Source organism: Rhinatrema bivittatum, chromosome 6 (assembly GCF_901001135.1).
Source record: "Rhinatrema bivittatum chromosome 6, aRhiBiv1.1, whole genome shotgun sequence".
Taxonomy (NCBI): Eukaryota; Metazoa; Chordata; class Amphibia; order Gymnophiona; family Rhinatrematidae; genus Rhinatrema; species Rhinatrema bivittatum.
The window spans coordinates 235,735,890-235,758,463 of NC_042620.1; the positions used below are offsets into that span (position 1 = coordinate 235,735,890).

The window sequence follows — 22,574 nt, forward strand, 5'->3', positions numbered from 1 at the left end:
AGTTTTTTTTGTGGAATGTATGTGCAAAAAAAGTTCTCATGTGCAATGTAGTGCACAAATTTGTGCTTAATGTTCTTTGAAATATTATATATTCCTTTCATCGTGCATGCTTTGTTTTCCTATCTCCTCTTATTCCAGGATCTGTGTGCACGTGCACATGTGCAGTTTACAGGGAACATTGGTGGTGATGCTCATTTTGAAAATAGATATAGAAAAGTTGAAGCATCTACAATCTGTACAACTCACATTGCCAGGTGAATAAAAGGGTTTAACAGCAGGGGCTAAAATCAGGATTATATACCCAATTCAGTCTCAAGAATGCTAGAAACTAATTTTTGACTCTATTGTTGATACACTGTAGTCTCTCTTCTGGGTGAATTGGACATACTGTTATCTTTTAATAATGATTGTTGTATATAATCTGATTATTAGCTGACATTTATTTTTTATTTATAAAGAAGACCAATAAATCTTTATTATATTAAAAAAATGTAATCATGGTAGAATCCTCTACAGAACCAAAAAAATGAAGTCTAAGATCTTCAGATTCAGTTGTGTTAAAATCTATGGGATCATTTCAGCCCTGGATTTTTAAGCTGTAAGCTTACAGGAAGTGAATAACTGTTAAATATCAGGTTTCCCCAAATTTTTACTGTGGTAAGAGAACATAAGAACATAAGAAAATGCCATACTGGGTCAGACCAAGGGTCCATCAAGCCCAGCATCCTGTTTCCAACAGTGGCCAATCCAGGCCATAAGAACCTGGCAAGTACCCAAAAACTAAGTCTATTCCATGTAACCATTGCTAATGGCAGTGGCTATTCTCTAAGTGAACTTAATAGCAGGTAATGGACTTCTCCTCCAAGAACTTATCCAATCCTTTTTTAAACACAGCTATACTAACTGCACTAACCACATTCTCTGGCAACAAATTCCAGAGTTTAATTGTGCGTTGAGTAAAAAAGAACTTTCTCCGATTAGTTTTAAATGTGCCCCATGCTAACTTCATGGAGTGCCCCCTAGTTTTTCTACTATCAGAAAGAGTAAATAACCGATTCACATCTACCCGTTCTAGATCTCTCATGATTTTAAACACCTCTATCATATCCCCCCTCAGTCGTCTCTTCTCCAAGCTGAAAAGTCCTAACCTCTTTAGTCTTTCCTCATAGGGGAGTTGTTCCATTCCCCTTATCATTTTGGCAGCCCTTCTCTGTACCTTCTCCATCGCAATTATATCTTTTTTGAGATGCGGCGACCAGAATTGTACACAGTATTCAAGGTGTGGTCTCATCATGGAGCGATACAGAGGCATTATGACATTTTCCGTTTTATTCATCATTCCTTTTCTAATAATTCCCAACATTCTGTTTGCTTTTTTGACTGCCGCAGCACACTGAACCGACGATTTCAATGTGTTATCCACTATGACACCTAGATCTTTTTCTTGGGTTGTAGCACCTAATATGGAACCCAACATCGTGTAATTATAGCATGGGTTATTTTTCCCTATATGCATCACCTTGCAGTTATCCACATTAAATTTCATCTGCCATTTGGATGCCCAATTTTCCAGTCTCACAAGGTCTTCCTGCAATTTATCACAATCTGCTTGTGATTTAACTACTCTGAACAATTTTGTGTCATCTGCAAATTTGATTATCTCACTCGTCGTATTTCTTTCCAGATCATTCATAAATATATTGAACAGTAAGGGTCCCAATACAGATCCCTGAGGCACTCCACTGTCCACTCCCTTCCACTGAGAAAATTGCCCATTTAATCCTGCTCTCTGTTTCCTGTCTTTTAGCCAGTTTGCCATCCACGAAAGGACATCGCCACCTATCCCATGACTTTTTACTTTTCCTAGAAGCCTCTCATGAGGAACTTTGTCAAACGCCTTCTGAAAATCCAAGTATACTATATCTACCGGTTCACCTTTATCCACATGTTTATTAACTCCTTCAAAAAAGTGAAGCAGATTTGTGAGGCAAGACTTGCCCTGGGTAAAGCCATGCTGACTTTGTTCCATTAAACCATGTCTTTCTATATGTTCTATGATTTTGATGTTTAGAGCACTTTCCACTATTTTTCTTGGCACTGAAGTCAGGCTAACCAGTCTGTAGTTTCCCAGATCGCCCCTGGAGCCCTTTTTAAATATTGGGGTTACCACTAGTCTTCGTGTTTTGAAATTATCCAAAAGCTATTCGGAAGGTCCTGAATCAAGATAGTCAAAGTGCTTTGCATATCAGACCCTTCTCCAATTCCACTCTCTCCCCTATAGGGATAGTTTCCCACCCAGACACATGAGGGTGGATTTTAAAAGGGTTACACACGTAATATACTCGCGTAACCCTTTTAAACCCCTCCTGCGCGTGCCGAGCCTATTTTGCATAGGCCCGGCGACGCGCGCAAGCCCCGGGATGCGCAGATGTCCCGGGGCTTGAAAAAAGGGGCAGGGCGTGGGCAGGGAGTGGGCAGGGCGGGGGTGGGACTGAAGCCTCCGGCACAGTGGCTGTGCCGGGGGGCTCATGTGCCGGCACTTGGCCGGCGCGCAAACCTACGCCCGCCCAGAGGCAGGCGTAAAAAAAAAAAAAATAAATGTGGGGGGGATTTAGGTAGGGCTGGGGGGCGGGTTAGATAGGGGAAGGGAGGAGAAGGTGGGGGGGGGGGGGGGGGAGGAAGGAAAGTTCCCTCTGAGGCTGCTCCGATTTCTGTAGAAATTGCCACATAAGAAATTGCCATAGTGGCTCAGACCAAGGGTCCATCAAGTCCAGCATCTTGTTTCCAACAGTGGCCAATCCGGGCTACAAGCACCTGGCCTGATAACACATATCAGCACTTATCTGGCTATGATAGATGGATAAGTAGCTCCTTCCCAAGCCGCCCGTTGTCCTCTCATTACATATACAGCTATCTACTTCGTTGGATAATTACTTATCCGGCTAAGTGGCAACTGCTGAACATAGCTGGGTATTCATTGGCTGCCTCTTAGCCAAATAAGTTGCTACTTGTCCAGATGAGTAGCACTGAATATCAGCCTTCCCATTTTTTCTCCGTTCCATGGAAAATAATGGGAGCTGTGCCCATATCACTCTGTTAACTTATTTCAGTATTTTAAATATCCTGATGCAATATGCCCACTGGATTGAAATCAGATAAAATCTCATGAAACATAGAAATGACGGCAGAAGAAGACCAAATGGCCCATCCAGTCTGCCCAGCAAGCTTTTGCACTTTTTATTTTTCTCATACTTATCTGTTACTCTTGGCCCTTAGTAACCTTTTGGTTCTATTTCCCTTCCACCCCGGCCATTAATGTAGAGAGCAGTGTTGGAACTGCATCTAAGTGAAATAGCTTAATTAATTAGGGGTATTAACTGCTGCAATAAGCAAGCTACACCCATACTTATTTGACAACCCAGACTATGTAATTCAGTCTTGGTTGTTGTCTGTATATAGATCCCCTTTTCTTCATTCTCCCCTGCCATTGAAGCAGAGAGCTATGCTGGATATGCATTGAAAGTGAAGTATCAGTCTTTCTCCCCTGCTGTTGAAGCAGAGAGCTATGCTGGATATGCATTGAAAGTGAAGTATCAGGCTTATTTGGTTTGGGGTAGTAACTGCCGTAACAAGCAAGCTACTCCCCTGCTTTTTTGTGGATGCAAATCCTTTTTTTTTCACATTTCCTCTTGCCGTTGAAGCATAGTGCAATGTTGGAGTTGCATTAACCGTGTGTATGTTTATTGAATAAGGGCATTATCTCCAGGTAGTAGCCATCATTCCTGCAAATGTCCTGTTTGGATCCACATTGATACAGACAATGTATTGCGATGGGTGCAGCACCTATGCCAGCATCGATCTCAGCAGACTAACTGGAGGAAAAGGAACGTCATTTGGCATAGTTGAAACATATTCCATGCTCATTGGTCACAATTAACAGTAGCAGAGGTTATAGAGAGCAGGGACGTGAAGGGGAAATTTTGTTTTGGTTCTTTTTTAGTTTCTCTCTCTCTCTTTTTTTTTTAAATTTGGTTTCTTTAATGTTTCTTTTTGTTTGGTTCATTTGCTGACTTGAAAAAAGCATTAAATTAAAAAAAAAAAATTCCAAACAAAATAATTGAACAAAAACAGGGCCTCCCTGAATCACCCACCCCTTGATAATAGGCCTGTGCCATTTTTATAGATTAGCTAGTGGCACAGGAGTAATGGGGGATCATGCCTGCCCTTTTCTGCTGTGAACACCTTCATGGAAGGGGTAGGTGGGGCGGAGAGGCCTGTCCTGGCTTATTTGCTGAGGATGGGGAGTGGGGGGGGGGGGGAGATAGGGGCCCAGAGAAGTCCCGATTTGGCTCACTAGCCTTACCCTGGCCTATTTGAGGGAGCTGAAGAAAACCCCAGTCAGGCCAAGCAGCAGTGGACAGGCAAAGTGGGGGGAGGCCCCCTTTTATTTCAGGTAAGTCAATTTTCAGTTCATTCCATTCAAAATGAACCAAAAATCAACTTTCATTACAAAAACTGCATTTGCTTTAAATAAATGCACATCCCTAATAGACAGTGGTACTTCTATTTCTACTTGGTCTAACTAAAATGGATATACATTTGAGACTTGGCATCTCCTGCAATAGCATAAAAGAATAGATGAACTGAACTGTCTTTATACACAGCTGGATGTTTGTTTCAGGACCTTTGTTTACTGAGAGAATTTGTTATTCTTCAGAGAGGCCTAGTTAAACAGTTATGCTGGCAGAGTAAATCAGATAATGCAGTCACGTCTTACTATTCTGGTCAAAGTTCATCATCTCTACATTTTGACTGAAGGCTTCAAGTGCAGATATGTGTCTATCTTGTGAAGTCAGCATCCATCTTATGGAGTCAGTATTCACATTTTGTTGCATACAGTAGCAAAATGTCTGGTATCAACCCTACATGAGGTCAAACAGGGGAGAACAGGCCAATAATGAGCATATAATGAAGCATTTTGTGCCTGCCCTGCTCTGGGCCACTGAATGCATTTCTTGCCTTATTTCCCAGTGAATGAGTCTAATTATCCCATTTAGTTAGCCGGGAGGAGCCGGCTGTCTTGGTACTTATGGGCACCAATGACAAAGTGCAGGAGGGAGGCTTTGGAAGCACTAGATGCAGAGGTAGATAAAATTGGTATCTCTGAGACTTGTTGGAAAGAGGATAACCAATGGGACACTGATACCAGGGTACAAATTATATTGAAATAATAAGATAGATCAAATGGGTGGAGGGGTGGCACTATTTATTAAATAGGGCATTGAGTCAAACAGGATAAACGTTCTACAGGAAACAAAATGCAATGTTGAATCTTTATGGATAGAACTTCCACAAGTTCCATATTGGGAATCACCGTTCAGGAAAAGGATCTAGATGTCATCATTGATAATGTAGAAATCTTCTGCTTAGTGTGCAGAAGCAGCTGAGATTAAATAGAATGTTAGGAATTAAGGAATGAAGAATAAATCTGAGATTATCATAATGCCTCTGTATTGCTCCATGGTACAACTTCATCTTGAATATCGTGTGCAGTTCTGGTCAAAACATCTCAAAAACTATATAGCAGGATTGGAAAAGGTACAGAGAACTGAAACCAAAATGATAAAGGTGAAAGAATCATTCCCCTATGAGTTAAGGCTAAAGAGGTTAAAACTCTTCAGCTTGGAGAAGAGACAGCTGAGGGGAGATATGATAGAGGTATATAAAATGAGTGGAGTGGAACGAGTAAATATTAATCAGTTGTTTACTCTTTCAAAGAATACAAAGACTAGGGGACACACAATGAAGTGATCAAATGGTATGGTTTGACATCACAAATAGGATACAGAGAAGTCACATGAAGACCAGAGTGTTGAATTTCAAAAGTAAGGACATGGTCGAAATGGAGATGTACCCGGAAGTAGAACTAGAAGACTGGGAGAAAATGGGAGAGGTGGAACAATATTGGGCCAAACTAAAAGGAGCAATTACAAAGGCAACACATCTATATGTTAGAAAAGTAAATAAAAAGTAAGATAAATAAGAAAGCAATCTGGTTCTCAAAGGAGGTGGCTGAAAAAATAAAAGCAAAAAGAACAGCATTCCAGAAATATAAAGAATCCCAAAAAGAGGAATACAGGGAAGAATATCTGGAGAAACTGAGGAAGATGAAGAAAGTAATCAAGAAAGCAAAAAGTCAGGTGGAAGAAAGGATTGCCAAAGAGGTAAAGTGAGGTGAAAAAACATTTTGCAGATTCAGAGAAAGGAGAAAGGTCTGAAGTGGTATAGTGAAATTGAAAGGTGACAAGGATCAATGTGTAGAGAGAGACAAAAAAATGGTGGAAATATTAAACAAATACTTCAGTTCGGTGTTCACTAAAGAAGACCCTGGAGAAGGACCATCGCTAATTAACTAGACCATGGATGGGGGTGGAGTAAATGAAACTCCATTTACCGAAGAGAATGTATGGGAAGAGCTAGGAAAACTGAAGTGGACAAAGCCAAGGGGCCTGATGAGGTTCATCCAAGATACTAAGGTAGCTCAGAGATGTGCTAGCAGGTCTGCTGCATGACCTGTTCAATACAAGATACATCCTTGGAAATGGGAATGATGCCAAGTAATTGGAGAACGGTAGTAGTCCTGCTTTACAAGAGTGGGAGCAGAGAGGAGGCTGGAAACTAGAGGCCAGTTAGCCTCACCTCGGTGGTGAGAAAATTAATGGAGACTCTGCTGAAGGAAATGATAGTGAACTATCTACATTCAGGAGGATTGCTGGATCTGAGGCAGCATGGATTCACTAGGGGAAGGTCTTGTCAGACAAATCTGAATGATTTTTTTGATTGGGTGTCTAAAGAATTGGATCGAGGAAGAGCGCTCAATGTTGTCTACTTGGTTTTCAGCAAAGCTTTTGATATGGTCCTGCATAGGAAGCTTGTGAATAAAATGAGACGCTTGGGAGTGAGCGCCAAGGTGGTGGCATGGATTTCAAACTTCTTGACAGATAGAAAACAGCTTGTGATGGTAAATGGAACCTCCTCTGAAGAGAAAACAGTGTTAAGCAGAGTGCCACAAGGATCAGTGTTGGGACCAGTCCTGCTCAGTATCTTTGTGAGCGACATTGCAGAAGGGATAGAAGGTAAAGTTTGTCTAGTTGTGGATGACACTAAGATCTGCAACGAGTGGCCACGCCGGCAGGAGTAGAGAGAATGAGACGTGATTTAAGGAAGCTTGAACAGTGGTCGAAGATATGACAGCTGGGATTCAATGCCAAGAAGTGCAGAGTCATGTATCTGGGGTGTGGTGATCCAAAAGAGCTGTAAGTGATGGAGGGTGAAGGGCTGTTGTGTATGGACCAAGAGAGGGATCTTGAGGTGACAGTGTCTTGCAATCTGAAGACGGCAAAGCAATGAGATAAGGCAATAGTTAAAGCCAGAAGAATGTTGGGCTGCATAGAGAGGAATAATCAGTAAGAAAAAGAGATGATAATCCCCTTGTACAAGTCCTTGACGAGGCCTCAGCTGGATTATTATATTCAGTTCTGGAGACTTATTTCAAAAGAGGCAGAAACATAGGAAGGCTGACCAAAATGGTGGGGGATCTCCATCAAATGAGGAGAGGTTAAAATACCTAAATATGTATTCCCTGGAGGAAGAGCAGGTGGATGCAGGATATAATACAGATCTTCAGACACCTGAAAGGTTTTAATGATGAACAATTGACAAACCTTTGCCGTTGGAAAGAAGTCAGTAGAACTAGAAGTCACATAATGAAACTCCAGGGAGGACAACTCAGAACCAACATCAGGAAATCTTTCTTCATGGAGAAGGGTGGTGGATGCCCGGAATGCCCTTCCAGATGAAGAGGTGAAGACAAAAATGGTAAAAGAGTTCAAAGGGGCATGGGATAAACACTGTGGATCCCTAAAGCTTAGAGGATGGAAATAAAGAATGCATGGGGGTAACTTGCTGATGTGGCTGTTACTACCCTTAACCAATAAGCCTTCATACTATTGATGCAACTCCGTTATTGCTCTCTGCATTAATCACAGAGGGAAGAGAGGAATAGGGGAATTAGATTCAGACAGCAACCAACAAGGATATTGAATTTTACGGGTCGGGGAAAACAAATAAGTATGTGGGGAAAACAAATAAGCATGGGCGTAACTTGATGATGTGGCTGTTACTACCCTTAACCAATAAGCCTTCATACTATTGATGTAACTCCATTATTGCTCTCTGATGCAATGACAAGAGGTAATGGGGAATTGGACTCAGACAGCAACCAACAAGGGCCCTGACTTTAGCAGTTTGAGGAACTAAATATGAGGATGACCTGTATGGCGCAGCAGATGCTACCATAAGCTTGCTGGGCAGACTGGATGGACCGTTTTGGTCCTTTTCTGCCTTCATTTTCTATGTTTCTATGAAGTTACTAGGTGATATATGTAAAACTAAGAGAAAATATTTTTTTACTCAACACATAATTAAGCTCTGAAATTCATTGTCAGAGGATGTGGTGAAAGCTATTAGTGTAGCTGCGTTAAAAAAAATGGTTTGGACAAGTTCCTGGAGGAAAAGTCCATAAACAATTATTAAGGTGGACTTGGGTAACTCCACTGCTTTTCCCTGGGATAAGCAGCATGGTATCTATCTACCTCTTGGGATCCTGCCAGGTACTTGTGATTTGGATTGGCTACTGTTGGAAACAGTATACTGGGCTTGATCGATCTTTGCTCTGACTCAGTATGGAAAGTCTTATGTTCTTATGCCCCTTCCTGCAGCCCAGCTTCAAGATTCCAGAGCACACAGCAAGGATTCTGCTGCAGTATCTCCCGGCTGTGCAAGCCAAGCATCTACAGTGGTGAGACTAATGGTAATCTTTCAGTCATCTATATTGGAGTAATCAGCTATGTTTATTTAATATTTGAAGCAAATCAAGGATTCTGACATGTGCTGCTCTGAGTTCACTTACATATGCTAAGTTCTAGAACTTATAAGTATTTCCTGTGTTAAGGATGGTAGAAGTTTCTTACCTAGCATAGGATGTTATTTTATTCTAAGTGGTTAATCTGAAATGTCTGAAAATAAAGTTCTGATTCTGAGATGTACAGGTGTCCTTTCCTGGGCTGCTCCTATCACATAGAAGGTACAAAAGTGATAATCTTTAGTAGCACTGCCCCTCCCCAGAGAAAACCGGGAGAGACGGGAAAAGCAGACTGTCCCCCCACAGGCTACAGAATACCCTTATTTTGCTTACACTCCTATGCAGCCTGTGTTCCAGCTTTGCATATTGATTATTTTTATTTGCCACCCTACACAAATATCTATTTTCCTCTGCCGCCTTTCTAGTCTCAGATTGGGTGAATCATTCCCTTAGTGATTGTTTGTTGTGCTAGTGGTAAAAAAACAAGACTGCAGTAAAGTGTCACTGAAATAATTCTTCAGTTTCTCTTTCTAGAGTTTATAATCTTAGTGTTGCAATGCATCTGACCTTGCATTGAACTCTAAAATATACTCTGGCATGTGTGACTGCTCACATGACTTAGGGCCAGATGTACTAAGTTTTGTTTTGCTGTGGACACAAACTGGGAAAAGCTGTTCTAGTACATCTGAACCTAAGTATTAGTTAACTTCTCAATCCTATTGCTCCATAAAGCTAAAGAATCAAAATATATTCTATATATAAAATTATGTTTTTCAAAAGGTACATTACCATCATGAAGTCTGATTTCTGTTCGGGTAGGAGCATACAGACCCACATGTTCTGCTTTCGATAGCTCAGATCAACTATATCAAAGCCAATGGCTTCAGGGATGGCCAGGATAATGGCTGCAGCCCAGATAAGGGTCACTTCAACTGCCTTCCACATGGGAATTCCTATTCCCTGAATCCGGTTCCAGGAGGCCACAGCTCTATACCTGCCACATGGATAAAGGAAAGAATCTTTTTAACTCTTTGTACTTGGATATCAGATTAGCAAATGAATTATAACTGCAAATATTTTCACTGAAGATATTAACAGAAATACATAGTTCAAATTTTGTCATAGTAGTTTAATGCCTTTACATAGGAAACACTGCTTTCCTGACACACACCATTTCTTTAGAAATGTGTCATGGGATTTTTATCCTCTGTAGATTGGGCATAAGACTTCTGCCCCCATGCATGATCTGGTAAAACAATACAAATGTATAATAAATGTTACCCTAGTTATTACATGTAATGGAAGGACAGGATGCATATTTACAATGACAGAAAAGAATGAGATAAGTCATTGACTGGTGTACTGGTCCCAATGTTGCTGGAACAGATAATGTTGAGAGACTTGCACTTGGGGTCCATGGCCCAAAATGTTGACAAGTTCTGTTTGACTTTTGGTTCTTGTACTGTTTTTCCACATATGAAAAGTGCCTTAGAAGGAAAAACAGAATAATAAGAGCCAGAATGTATAATGCAGGGCTCAAAATTCAACAGTGTGTGTGGGTCAGTAACATGGCCTCCAAAAGCACCCTGGTTCTGAAGAAGGCATACATATTACAAGGCAACTGCCCTCTTTCCTGTCTCATTTACTGTTGTAGACTTCTCTGGTAGTACTCGCATTAATATTAGTGACTCCATTATAACTGAGAATTTCAATGGTGTTCTTAATTGTACTAGAACAGCAGAGCATTCCCTTGGGATCCCAGTTCTCTAAGTACAAACAAGGCATCATTTACATTCTGTAGAGTTTGGAGCACTGTCTATAGACGGTAAAACCTATATTTATGACCAATTGTCAATAATGGGGGCACTGGGCTTAGAACAGAAACAGTCCCCAAACTCAATCCTTGAGGGCTGCAACACAGTCAGGTTTTCAGGATTTCTACAATAAATATACATGAGATCTATTTACAAATAAAGGAGACAGTGCATGCAAATAAATCTCATGCATATTCATTACAGAAATCCTGAAAACCCAACTGGGCTGTAGCTATTGAGGATCAAGTCTGGGGAACCCTGACCAACAGTAAGTCAAAAATCAAGTTATTTGCCCAAATATTTAGTATACTCTAAATCGGGCGCACCATGTAATATATGAATATTAAAACAATCTGACAACAAACCAAATGATAACTCAATGGGGGTAGATATTCATAAGCCATTTAGACTGATAACTTTCTATCCAAATGGCTTAGCCATGATATTTGGCAACTTATCTGGCTACATTCTAGCCCGATAACTAGAATTCAGCCCGATATGTGAGGGGCATTCCTGGGGCAGGTGGTACGCGTTCTGGAGAGGAGTGGAGTTAGTCGGTGAACCTAACTGGCTAACTCTGACTGCACTGCAGGCAGGTCTAAAGTTAGCTGGATATACATATGCAACTATTATGGCATTTAATCATATATCACCAAACTACAAATATCCAAAAATAAATAGTGACATATATATATATATAGATTATTCCAAACTTTATTAATATTCAAAATGGAAAAATTCCAGAAAATCAACTTTAAAAAAAACAAACTCCCACAAGGAATATCCACCTCAAACCCAAACATACCACTTAGTCATTCATTCATACCACACTCACTACACTCCCTCACACATTTCCCATTCTTCTAAAAACATCTTCATTTTTGAATTAAATTCTTACATAGAACCCAAAGTCTTCTTTTACAATACAAATTTTCAGATTAAATTACAAGCAAAAAAAATTCAATTTCATAAATCTTGCACATTCCCATGGCAAGTTTATTTCAATTTCTTTTCTTCCTCTTTTAATCTTCTCAACATGTTTCGCCTTCCTCAGGCTTCCTCAGGAGAATTTTTAAAGAATTTCCTGCTGCTTATATTTTCATCTTTTTTATTGGTTCAATATTCCTTTGTAAATGACATCTATACGCCCCATAGACGTACAAGAGCAGATCCGTCCCCCGACTCTTAATCCTCAGCACATCTCAAATGAGCTCTCACAAAAATGTCATTTTCCCCAAATGGCGTTACCATTTCTTATATATTACCACGTTGAACTCTAATACCAGCTCCCACTACCACTTCTGAACGCCAACATCAAACCGAAAAAGAAAATTTGTAGTATATATACTACAAAATAATTTGTAGTATATATACTAGTATATATACTACAAAAAACTTTTCTTTAAAAAAAAGACTTATTTTAATCTACACGAGCGCATATTTCATATAATTAAAAAATATCAAGGATGGAGGTGGATCGTTCATGATTAAAAACTTAATACATTACATGGTGGTAATGTTACCCGAAAAGTTATGAAACATCCCACCTCCTCCTTCAACAAATTGTCTTGGCATTTTTAAAGAAAACTTTGGTAGCAACAACAAAAAGGAACCACATGTTCCATAGTGAGAAATTATAAGACATAATTTAATAAATATTGATACGGGATATTCTGGTAGTTGGATTGTTTGTCAGTTAATATTCCAAAAAAATTAGCGGTGCAGGGTACTTTGTTTTGTTACCATTAGGATTAGACATACAAAACGTCTGAAGTGAATGCCTAAATGAGGTTCTCTAGTTGGACTTCTACATTTATTTATTTATTAAAAGTATTTGTTTCCTCTATAACAAGGATGTGCTAAGTGAAGTATAGTGTAAAACAAAATCCAAACAAAAATGTATACACAGTATAAAACATAATTCAAAGTATATACAAACATAAAATACAAATCCAGCTAACCAATATAATGACCGTCAAACTCTGCCCAATATTTCCTGCCACTCTAAGAGATCTAGCTAAGTACTGCCAAGGCCTCTTTAAATAAATGGCATTTCAAATGGTTATGAAACTTAGCAGTGTCATGGTGCATAAAGACTCTGGCAGGGCATTCCAGAGCAAAGGGCCAAATCAAAAGAATGCTCTTCATCTACTCCTGGTGAAGTGTACTTCCCGAACTGATGAAAGAGCTAATAACATTTTGCTGGAAGAATACAGAGAATGTGATGTTTTATAGAAACACAATAGTTCAGAGAGCTAAGAGGGGTCAACTCCATTAAGAGTTTTGAACACTAAAACCAGGACTTTAAATTGCACCCTTTGAGAGATAGGGAGCCAATGCAATGCTTGCAAAGAGATTCACATGGTCCCATTGCTGGCACCTAAAAAACCAAATGCATGGCAGAATTTTGTAGCACTTGAAGTGTCCTTAGATAAGATCCAGGGACTCCAATAAAAGAGAATTACAATAATCAAAGGTGGTAAGCAAAAATGCCCTTATGGTTGTGTGAAAATCAGAGGCCCTTAATATAGATTTCAATTGACATGGCATGCGCAATTTTAATATCTGGAACTAATAATGTTCTGCAGCTGTGGCCTACAAGATATGCCATTATCAAACAGCCTAGATTCCTGGTTGTATCTTTAAAGCTAATGGAGATGTGCTGAAAAGACATGTGACTGATATTTTGAGCATATAAATATTTGACTTTTGAGATCCAAGATAGCCACTTGCTGAGAGGCACAGGGTTTTGGAGCTCCTCTTTTCCTTCTAAGTTTACTACTATGCCTCATAGAAAGCGTAAGGCAAGGATCCGGGACCTGGTCCTGGCCTCTCCCAGATCCGACCCTATTCAGCCTATCATAGAGGGTTTCCTTTCCCCTGCACTTGATCCATCACCGGTGGCGTCCTTGGCATCTGAAGCCGTGGAGAAGGTGGCTCTGTTGCTGGATCTTGAAACTACTCTCAGCCCCAGAGCGCCGACGACTCCTCTTCTCCCCCATGTGTCTGGGAACTCAGGCAATTTCTCGCCGTCATATGGACATACTGCTCCTATATTGATGGCTTCTGGGGAGGACTCTCCCATAGCACCTATGACTGGGTTGGCTGCTGCTGCGGTGTCGGGCCTACTACCCCCAGTGTGATCGGTGAAGCCAGTGAGTGGAGTGGATTTACATACCGGACCCCTGGCAGTCTCTTCTCCCACATGGGACAGTATTCAAGATCTAGGAGAACAGAATGCCCTACAAGCTGGCCGAGGTATGGAGCCTCTCTTGTTTCATCCTGCACTTCCTAGACCCTCAGTTATTACTATGGACTTAACTTGAACCAGAGAAGATATAGATTTCTCTAGGACCATGAGATCATACCAAAGTATTTCTACTTTTGCTGGCCGAGTTCAAGTTCTTGAAACTGAGTCTGTTCCTCATTCTCAGCAGATCTCTGCTCTGGAACAGCAAGTTTCTTCATTTCAGCTAGTTCAAGATATGCTGGATAAATCCGATTTCTCTTATTCAAGGAAACTTGAAAATATTGAAAATTCTATCCGCTATTTAAATCTGCGGATTTTGAGCTTCCCTCAGATTAATTTAATTTCTCCTATTGATATGGTTAAAAAATATATTACTGAGGTTCTGAGAATTCCTACAGATGCAATGCCTACCTTTGCTAAGGGTTACATGATAAAATCTTCGGACTTGAACCTAATTGAGTCTTCTCGTGAGCTGGATTAGGATTTGTCCCAATTCTTGGAATCCTCAATGGACATTGAGATTTCTAGATGTGGAAATCTTTTTCTCTCTTTTGATTTTAAGATCTTTTTTCCGACATAGACAGTCACTTTTTCTTGGACAACGAGTTTGGATTTTTCCTGATATTACTAGATCTACTCAGGAACATTGGAAAAAAGTTTTGGCCCTAGGTGCTAAATTTACCTTACAATTTCCTTGTCAATATGTTATCATTCAACTCGGAGCCCAACATTTTTTCTGATCCTGAGCATTTATGTTCATATTTAGATGCCCATCCCTCAGCTACCTTAGCTTGGCATCTGATTGATGGCAATTGTATTGAGTATTTTCAAGTGCTGCTTCTTTTTCCTCTGTTTATTTTCTTTTTTGTCTTGCTCTTTAATTTTTTATTTTGGTATCTCCCATTTCCTTAATACTATATGAGAGATGAATTGTGTTTAATTATTTCAGATTTTCCCTTTTTTCTCTCTTTATTATGTATATTACTATGGCTTACTGCCTTTCATATATGTTACCACAAGTTTGTATACTTGTTGTTCCTTTTTAAATTTCAATAAATATAAAGTAAAAAAAAAAATTTTGACTTTCCTAGAGAAACAGTTTTGGACATATTTAATATTAAATGAAGGGACATACATGAATTAATATTCTATTAACAAACACCTCCTGTAGAACTGAATGCCTGCACCGGAAAGTACAGCTGAATGTCATCAGTGTAAATACAGAGTAGAAGACACTGTCTTCCAATAGGGTGCAAAGAAGTCTCAAGTAAATATTATAAACATCCCTGAGGAACACCTGTCTCAGTAATAAACCAATCTGAAAAATAATTGTCAAGAAATACTTGCTGTTTCTTATCATCAAGATAAGATTGGAACCATGCAAAAACTCTACCTCAAACACCCATCTCCCACAGACGTTCAAAAGAATGCTGTGGAAGACTGTAACTGAAGGCAGAGGACACATTAAAAAATATTGATCATTGCATTACCACCATCCATTTTCCGGAATAAAAAATTAGAAACTGATGAGAGTAGGGTCTCAGTTCTGTGATTTTCCCTGAAATCACATTGACTTGGATGCAAAAGCTGATGTTTAAGTAGTCGTTAAGTTGGATATAAATGGCCTTCTTCAAACATTTGTCTAAAGTGGAAAAGTTGGATATAGGCCAATAACTTGCAGGACTGTCTTCTGGCAAGGGCCCCTGCTTAAGTATTGGTTGTACTTGTGCTTTTTTAAGATCTTGAAGAACTTAATCTTTCACTGCAAGAAGATAAATGAGGAACATAAGAGCCTCCGAGGCCTCGTCCCCAAGCAAATACAGAACTGAGAATGGACAGGGATCTAAAGAGCAAAAAGAATTTATTTACTTCCCCATAATAGATTGTACTTCCATGCTACCAATATAATCAAAGTCCTCCCAGAACACAGTAGAGGCCCCTGACCTAGACAAGTGTAAATGTATCTACAATTTAAATGCCTAGTATATTGAAAATTGACTCAGTTTCTTCTCTTGCACGATCATGCCCCTAAGGCATCCACTTTTTTTTTTATATCTCTAACTTTAGTCAGGGATGTCAGAAGGGATGGGTGAAACAGGCAGCTGCTCTGGGTGCCAGATGTGGGGGGACATCATGCCACTACCACTTCTATTGTTACAGCAGCAGTGGTGGAAATAGGTTTCTGCAGGGCTGCTCCAGTGCAGCCTTTTCTTGAGAAGGGGGTCATGTCAACAAAGAGCCTGCCACAGGCTGACCACATCAGAGGCCATTTTGCCTCGACTTTAACCATGTCTACCTATGTAATTGTTTCTCTTTTGTCTTTGGAAATTCATTAAGCATGTATCTGGTTCCTTTAGATATTCCAGTTTTGTTTTTTTTTAATTCTGTTGACATAGCAACAAGAATAAAGTCAAAAGACACAACCAGTGTTGAAAGAACAAAAGAATAATAATGGAGACAAAGAAAAGGAACAGTATTGCCATACCACAGTTTTATCAAAATATTCTCCACTCAACCCATCAACCTCAAAAAAGCTAAGTCTTTCCAACTAGGAAGCATCTATCTGTAGCTTATAAAGCAATTTTGGGAGGAGAACCAACTTAAAAAGCGCACATCTAACCAGTAAAGATAGAGGGAGCTCCTGCCATACTTTTAAGTGTGAGTTGAAGAGGTCCAACAATTCCTTAAAACTGATATCACAGAGTAGACAAATCTGAGGGAATCCACACTCCCAAATATTTAAAATATTCCAGTTTAAACTGCCTAAATGCATAAGTTTTTCAAATTTACCCCTAATTTCTTTATCATTATGCTAGGGAGAAGTGAATGGGGGAGAGCCAGTTTATTAAGAACATCCTGACACTTTTTCTCAATACTCACTCTTTATTCAGGTACCAGTCAAAAGTACTTGGCATTGCCTTGTCTGATTCAGCAGTCAGTTGCAGTTCCTCGGTCATAACTGGAACTTCTTGTAGGCATCATAATTCCTTGGGTCCTTCAGAACTCCAACACAGCTTCTCACTTTATTCCAATCCTTTCTGTCTTTGTTTCCTCAGACTCTCTCTCTCTCTCTGCTTCTTCTTCTTACTTTCAACTCCTGTAGGGCTTTGTGGAAACCCCAAATCCCCTTTCAGCTTCACACTCCTTAATTCTTACTGGAACCCCTTAGCACCTCTGGGTGTAGCACCTGTTCCTTCTCCTTGGCTCAAGCCACTCCAGATTCTCCCATCCTGAGACTCCTTCCTCAGTGACTTAGCAGCTAATCCTCATGGACCAACCTCTTTTATACCACTCTGATACCTTCCCCTATTGGACTTAGTCACATTGCCACTCATATACTGGCATACTCTTCCGTGAGTTCCACTTGATCCCTAAAGCTGGAAAATTCCACATTTTAACATATAGGCTACATTCACTCTGATCAATTTCCAACATCCATATTCTATCTAGTGGCCAGAGTGCCACACTGTGACAGACAGACTAACCGACCGCCATAAGCCTTTTATATAAATAGATGAGCAGTTAGCTCCCATGGCTCAACATTAGGCTTGTCTCATGGAATCAGATCATAATGTTTTATGTTGAGTCCATCTTGGTTCTGCTGTCAAATTTTCTATCCAGTTCTGATTTTACTCCGAGTTCTATGATTTGTCAGGTCTGAATTTTGGGATAATTGCAATGAAGGTTCATGAGATATATTTGCTAATGGAGATACAGCATATGTAAATACATTTCACACTTGCTAAATAATGAATATTTTGAGAAAGAGCTTGACTAGGTGAGATCTGAGGGCTGGTTTGGGAACCACTGTGCTACTGTGTACATGGATTCACAGTTCTGATTTCTGTAATAAAAGCAGGGCCACACATCCATACATACAAAGGGGGTTAGCTTAGGACTGCATCAGCCTGTTCTAAGAAGAATGAAGCCGGTTGGTAACTTCGGAAAGCGAGAGTATATGGAAAGTTATTTTTGCTGGAGAAGGAGAGGAGGAAGGAATATCAGCAATTACCTGTCTATACTGAGAGCACAGAGACTGAGGACGGTGATACCGACAGAGGCTTTCTGAATAAATGGAACCAGCTTGCACACCTGTACTCCAAACGGCCAATCTTCAGCCAGCAGCTGGAGAGCGGAGGGAGAAAACAACAGATATGATGCATGGGCTGATATTGTATATCAGGACTATAGCAATTAAGCATCTCTCTCTTTCTCTGCCATTTATCAAATTAGACAACAGAAGCAGAACATACTTTGCATCTCACCATGTAATAAGCACGATGAAAAGAAATCATTCAAAACAAGGGAAGCATACATTTGCTTGATTTTTTTATTGTCTTTAGTGCACTTATAAGCTGTAGCTCCACATATTGAAACATTAACATCTAGTGATAACTGGTACTCATTTTATCTCCTTCAAGTAGTTGACCATGCTATGAATCTTAGGTTTTTCCCAGAATCTTACAGGTAAGAACATAAGAAAGTGCCATGCTGGGTCAGACCAAGGGTCCATCAAGCCCAGCATCCTGTTTCCAACAGTGGCCAATCCAGGCCACAAGAACCTGGTAATTACCCAAACACTAAGAAGATCCCATGCTACTGATGCAATTAATAGCAGTGGCTATTCCCTAAGTAAACTTGATTAGATTTTAAAAGGGCTGTGCGTGCACAGATAAACGCATGCAAAGATATGCGCTATTTTATAAAGAATGCATGTAGGTTTTAAATTACTTTTCCTGCATGTCTACAACTTTTACATGGGGAGAGAGTGAGTGAGAGAGAGACTGAGACTCTTTGCAGGGCTCAGCCTGACACTCAATATATGCACCATTGTAAGGGGACACTTTGATTTGGGTTGCGTTTTCTGGAGGTGAGTTGGGGTTTGGTGTTACAGAAATATTCAGAGGCATTCATTGTAAAATTGACATCATTAAATAATTTTAGTCCTTATGTGATGAAAAGAAGTTGATTTGTACAAGGCAGCTAGCAGAGACTGCAGTGTACAAATCAACTCCTTGTTAGAATTTTCATCGCCGGCTGAGGAAAATTACGGGTTAAGTGTCAGTGCTGACACTTAACCCGCCTCTAGAATGCCCCCTTTTCTGGATGTGTGTACATTTCATTGCGTGCATCCTTCCCAGCTTTTTAAAATTCCTGTAGCTCCCATGCAGCTCAATTATGCATATATGTGGCCATTTTTGCGTGCGTAAGGCTTTTAAAATCTCTCTCTTAAATTTTTCCCAGTACCTCAAGAGATACCTTGACACAGCAGGACTCTGCTGATATGTTCTAGAAGAGGGGCTTTCAACCCTGTCCTCATGTACCTCCTAGCCAGTCGGGTTTTCAGCATATCCACAATGAATATGCATGAGATAGATTTGCATGTATTGCCTCCACTGTACGAAAGTCTGTCTCATGCATAACCATTGTGGATATCTGAAAATTCAAATGCCTAGGGGATACTCAAGGAAAGGGTTAAAAAACCTTGTCTTATTTATATTATTGTTTGGTTTTAAGCATGCAAATTATTCTTCTCAGCCAGAGCACTAAAGAGTTGGAACTGGAGGTTTGAAAATGACATCCGAGACACCAGTTTTGTAATGTACATCAATGACTGCCACCACCCATCCAGCAAATTAGTAGTGCAATTTCATGTGCTCCATACGTTGGATGCTGATGAATGAAAATTGCAGTGTAACTGACTGAAAAGAAAGCTTTGTAATGTCATATTCACACTCTTATGGCAAGCAATGCAGTTTCTGGAGGGAGAAATTTTGCCATTCCTTGTTTTTGAACTTCTATCCTAATGTACTGTCCTATTTGTTACTCTGCATCGTCCAACTGAAATCACCACTGTATGTGCCAAGATGCATTAGGAGGCTATATCAAAACGCCAAGAGAGCACCAAAGCCTCCTTTCAGAAACTGGCTCTCTTGACCGTTCCTCTGAGGCAGGAAACAAGTGTGGGTGTGACATTACCCATTTTAAAATGCAGTTTAGGTAAAGCCCTTCCTGTTGTGGCATGTTACAGTACAGCCAAGGGATACATTTGAATATCCTTGCTGTAGAATTATTTTAATGCTGAATCATCCTCTTACACTTATATCCTCTGAAATAGTTGAGAGGGTTCCAAACCCAGTGGCCCATATTTAGTCTGCTCCCTCTTCAGCTAATCCATGTCTGCCTCTGGGGTTGAGAAAGCATCTTCAGTCATTAGAATGATTCTCAACTCTCCATATTTCAGTTGAAAAAGGTGCAGGTAGCATTTTCTCATGGTGTTGCTTTTCTAATTGCTAGGAACTTTTTTATGCTTAATCTGTAGGGCAGTTCACGTTCAAAAAATACCTGCTTGTGGCTGGAGATCAATATATTTTACAAAGAATATGAAAATCAAGATTTGATGTCTCAGCAGGTAGATAAAAGCATCTTGTCTGCTCAAATTATTTTCCATCCAATGCCATAAACCTTAGGTGTTTCGCCTTGTGGCACAGTATACAAATGGGTACAGATTATTTTGTTTGCGATTTAGGAGTTATGAATAGATCATATACTGCTTAGTGAAGAAAGCCTCTACCATTTACAGAACAAGGCTTAATCACAGTATGCGTGTATTACAGACAAAGTTTTCAGTTTGCTCCCTGAGCTGTCAGAATACAGGTGTGTGAGCCTAAGAGCATTCTGGGTACTGGTATGTAAATCATCATAGAAGGTGACCATTTTGATTTCAGTATCGTTGCTATAGCTACATTTATCTGCTGCAGTAAGAATTCCATAACAGTCTCCAGACTTCCTGTTACCCTGATTTGTGATGCACAGATAAATGTTATACTATAGTTAGGGACCTTCATTTTCACTTTTTATTTTGTGTTTCCTGGGAATTTCAGTGTTAGTGAAAAGTGACTTCTAAAGCACACAGGAGAAAAATAATTTTTCCATTGATTTTTTTCTATTATAACATTGAAATTCAAAAGAAAAAATAAAAGCTGAAAACAAAGATCCCTAGCTATATAGTGTAACTTGCATTGCCTTAAGCAATGACAAATGTGCACGTTAAAAAGGGGCAGAACCTCTATTGCAATTTTGATTAATACTGTTTATTGACAAATTAAAATTTTGCTTCTCTTTCACCTATATTAGTGTATTGTAATAGATGATGTAATGGATTCTCACTTTTCTTTTTCAAATTTTACACAGATGTGCAATTTTACATTCTTAATATGTTTAAAGATGAAGTTCCATTTGTTGATCTTACTAGGGGTATGGCGAGAATATATGATGGGATGGAAGTAAACTGTTTTGTTCTAAATCATAAGAAAACAATGGTTAGGTAAATTAGTACTGCCAATAACACCTGACAAATATATATTTCACGGTCTCGTACATTGAAATTGCAAGATAAGGTATGTGATGTGGGAATAATACTGGATTCCAGTCTCTTTGAGGCACAGATTTCTAATGTTGCAAAATTGTCCTTCATTAAAATTACGAATGCTCCGTTCTCATAAGTACATCTTGCTTGTTGAGGATTTATAATAGTGATTTGAATGACTGTTATGAGTCAGTTAGAACAATTGCAATGCACTTTATTTGGGACTTTCAAAGAATTTAATTAGCGTATTCGAATTGGTCCAGAATGGTGCCATTAGAGTAATATTTGGATTGCTATGGGGATCTAGTTTGACTTTATATCAAAAAAAATTACATAGGATGCCAATATATGATAGAATTCAGTTTAAAGTTTTAGCCATGGCATATAAATCATTATTTCCTGATGAGTACTGCCCGAGTAGTAAGCTTATACCATGCATCCTTGTGTACAATGTGCACTCATTAGGTCACAACTTGTGTTCCGTTCCCTCTATTCATTTATTTCATTTAAAGTCAACTATGTATTGGGCATTTTCCTTGGCAGTTCTGATGTTATGGAATAATTCACCTTTATTTATTTTATTTGTTGATTTTTATATACCGACATTCGTCGGAACATCATGCCGGTTTACATTGTAACAAATTAACAAGAGAGTGAAGTATGTCAAGAAGAGAATTAAGAATTAGGAAGAAAGTAAAGGCTTTTCTCTTTGCTAGGGCATATGCAGACTCTTTGGTGATTTAAATGCTGGTAACATTGATAGTGCAATACTTTTGTTTTGTTTTTTTAAATTATTTTAGATATGATATTGTATAGTTTTTGTGATTATGTGTAATAAATTGTGTATGTATAAATTGTAATCCGCCTTGAACAAATGAAAACAGCGTAATATGAAATGGAATCAATAAATAGATGTGCGCCATGGAAGCCTTGAATACATGTTTTTCAGTTGCGGAATATCTATTCTTGACTCGTGAGGTCTGTAGTGATGATTGTATCCATTTGCAAACTAATACAATTCAACCTAAAGTATAGAAACTCCTTCCTCTGGTAGTTTCGCTCAATTTTATCACAATCTAGCCAAAAATTATTTTACTTTCCTACTATAGGATTGGGGAGCATATTAGTTAGTGAGAACATTAATTAAAGCACATCTGCATTGCTCCTTTCCTTCCAAAGTGGACCTTAAAGAATTCTGTTCTTTTTGACCTTCAGGAA

At 39.4% G+C, this 22,574-nt stretch overlaps 1 protein-coding gene across 2 annotated transcripts in view; it reads right to left on the bottom strand.

Annotated features, from left to right (window-relative positions):
- Window positions 1-22,574, bottom strand: part of LOC115094017 (endothelin receptor type B-like) — a 53,413-nt gene that overhangs the window by 18,021 nt on the left and 12,818 nt on the right. For both annotated transcript variants that reach the window (XM_029606637.1, XM_029606638.1), the window contains exons 3-4: window positions 18,000-18,112; window positions 9,713-9,917 (exon numbers count right to left, since the gene is read on the bottom strand). In XM_029606637.1, coding sequence (XP_029462497.1) covers window positions 9,713-9,917; window positions 18,000-18,112 — 318 coding nt within the window. The remainder of the gene's footprint in view (window positions 1-9,712; window positions 9,918-17,999; window positions 18,113-22,574) is intronic.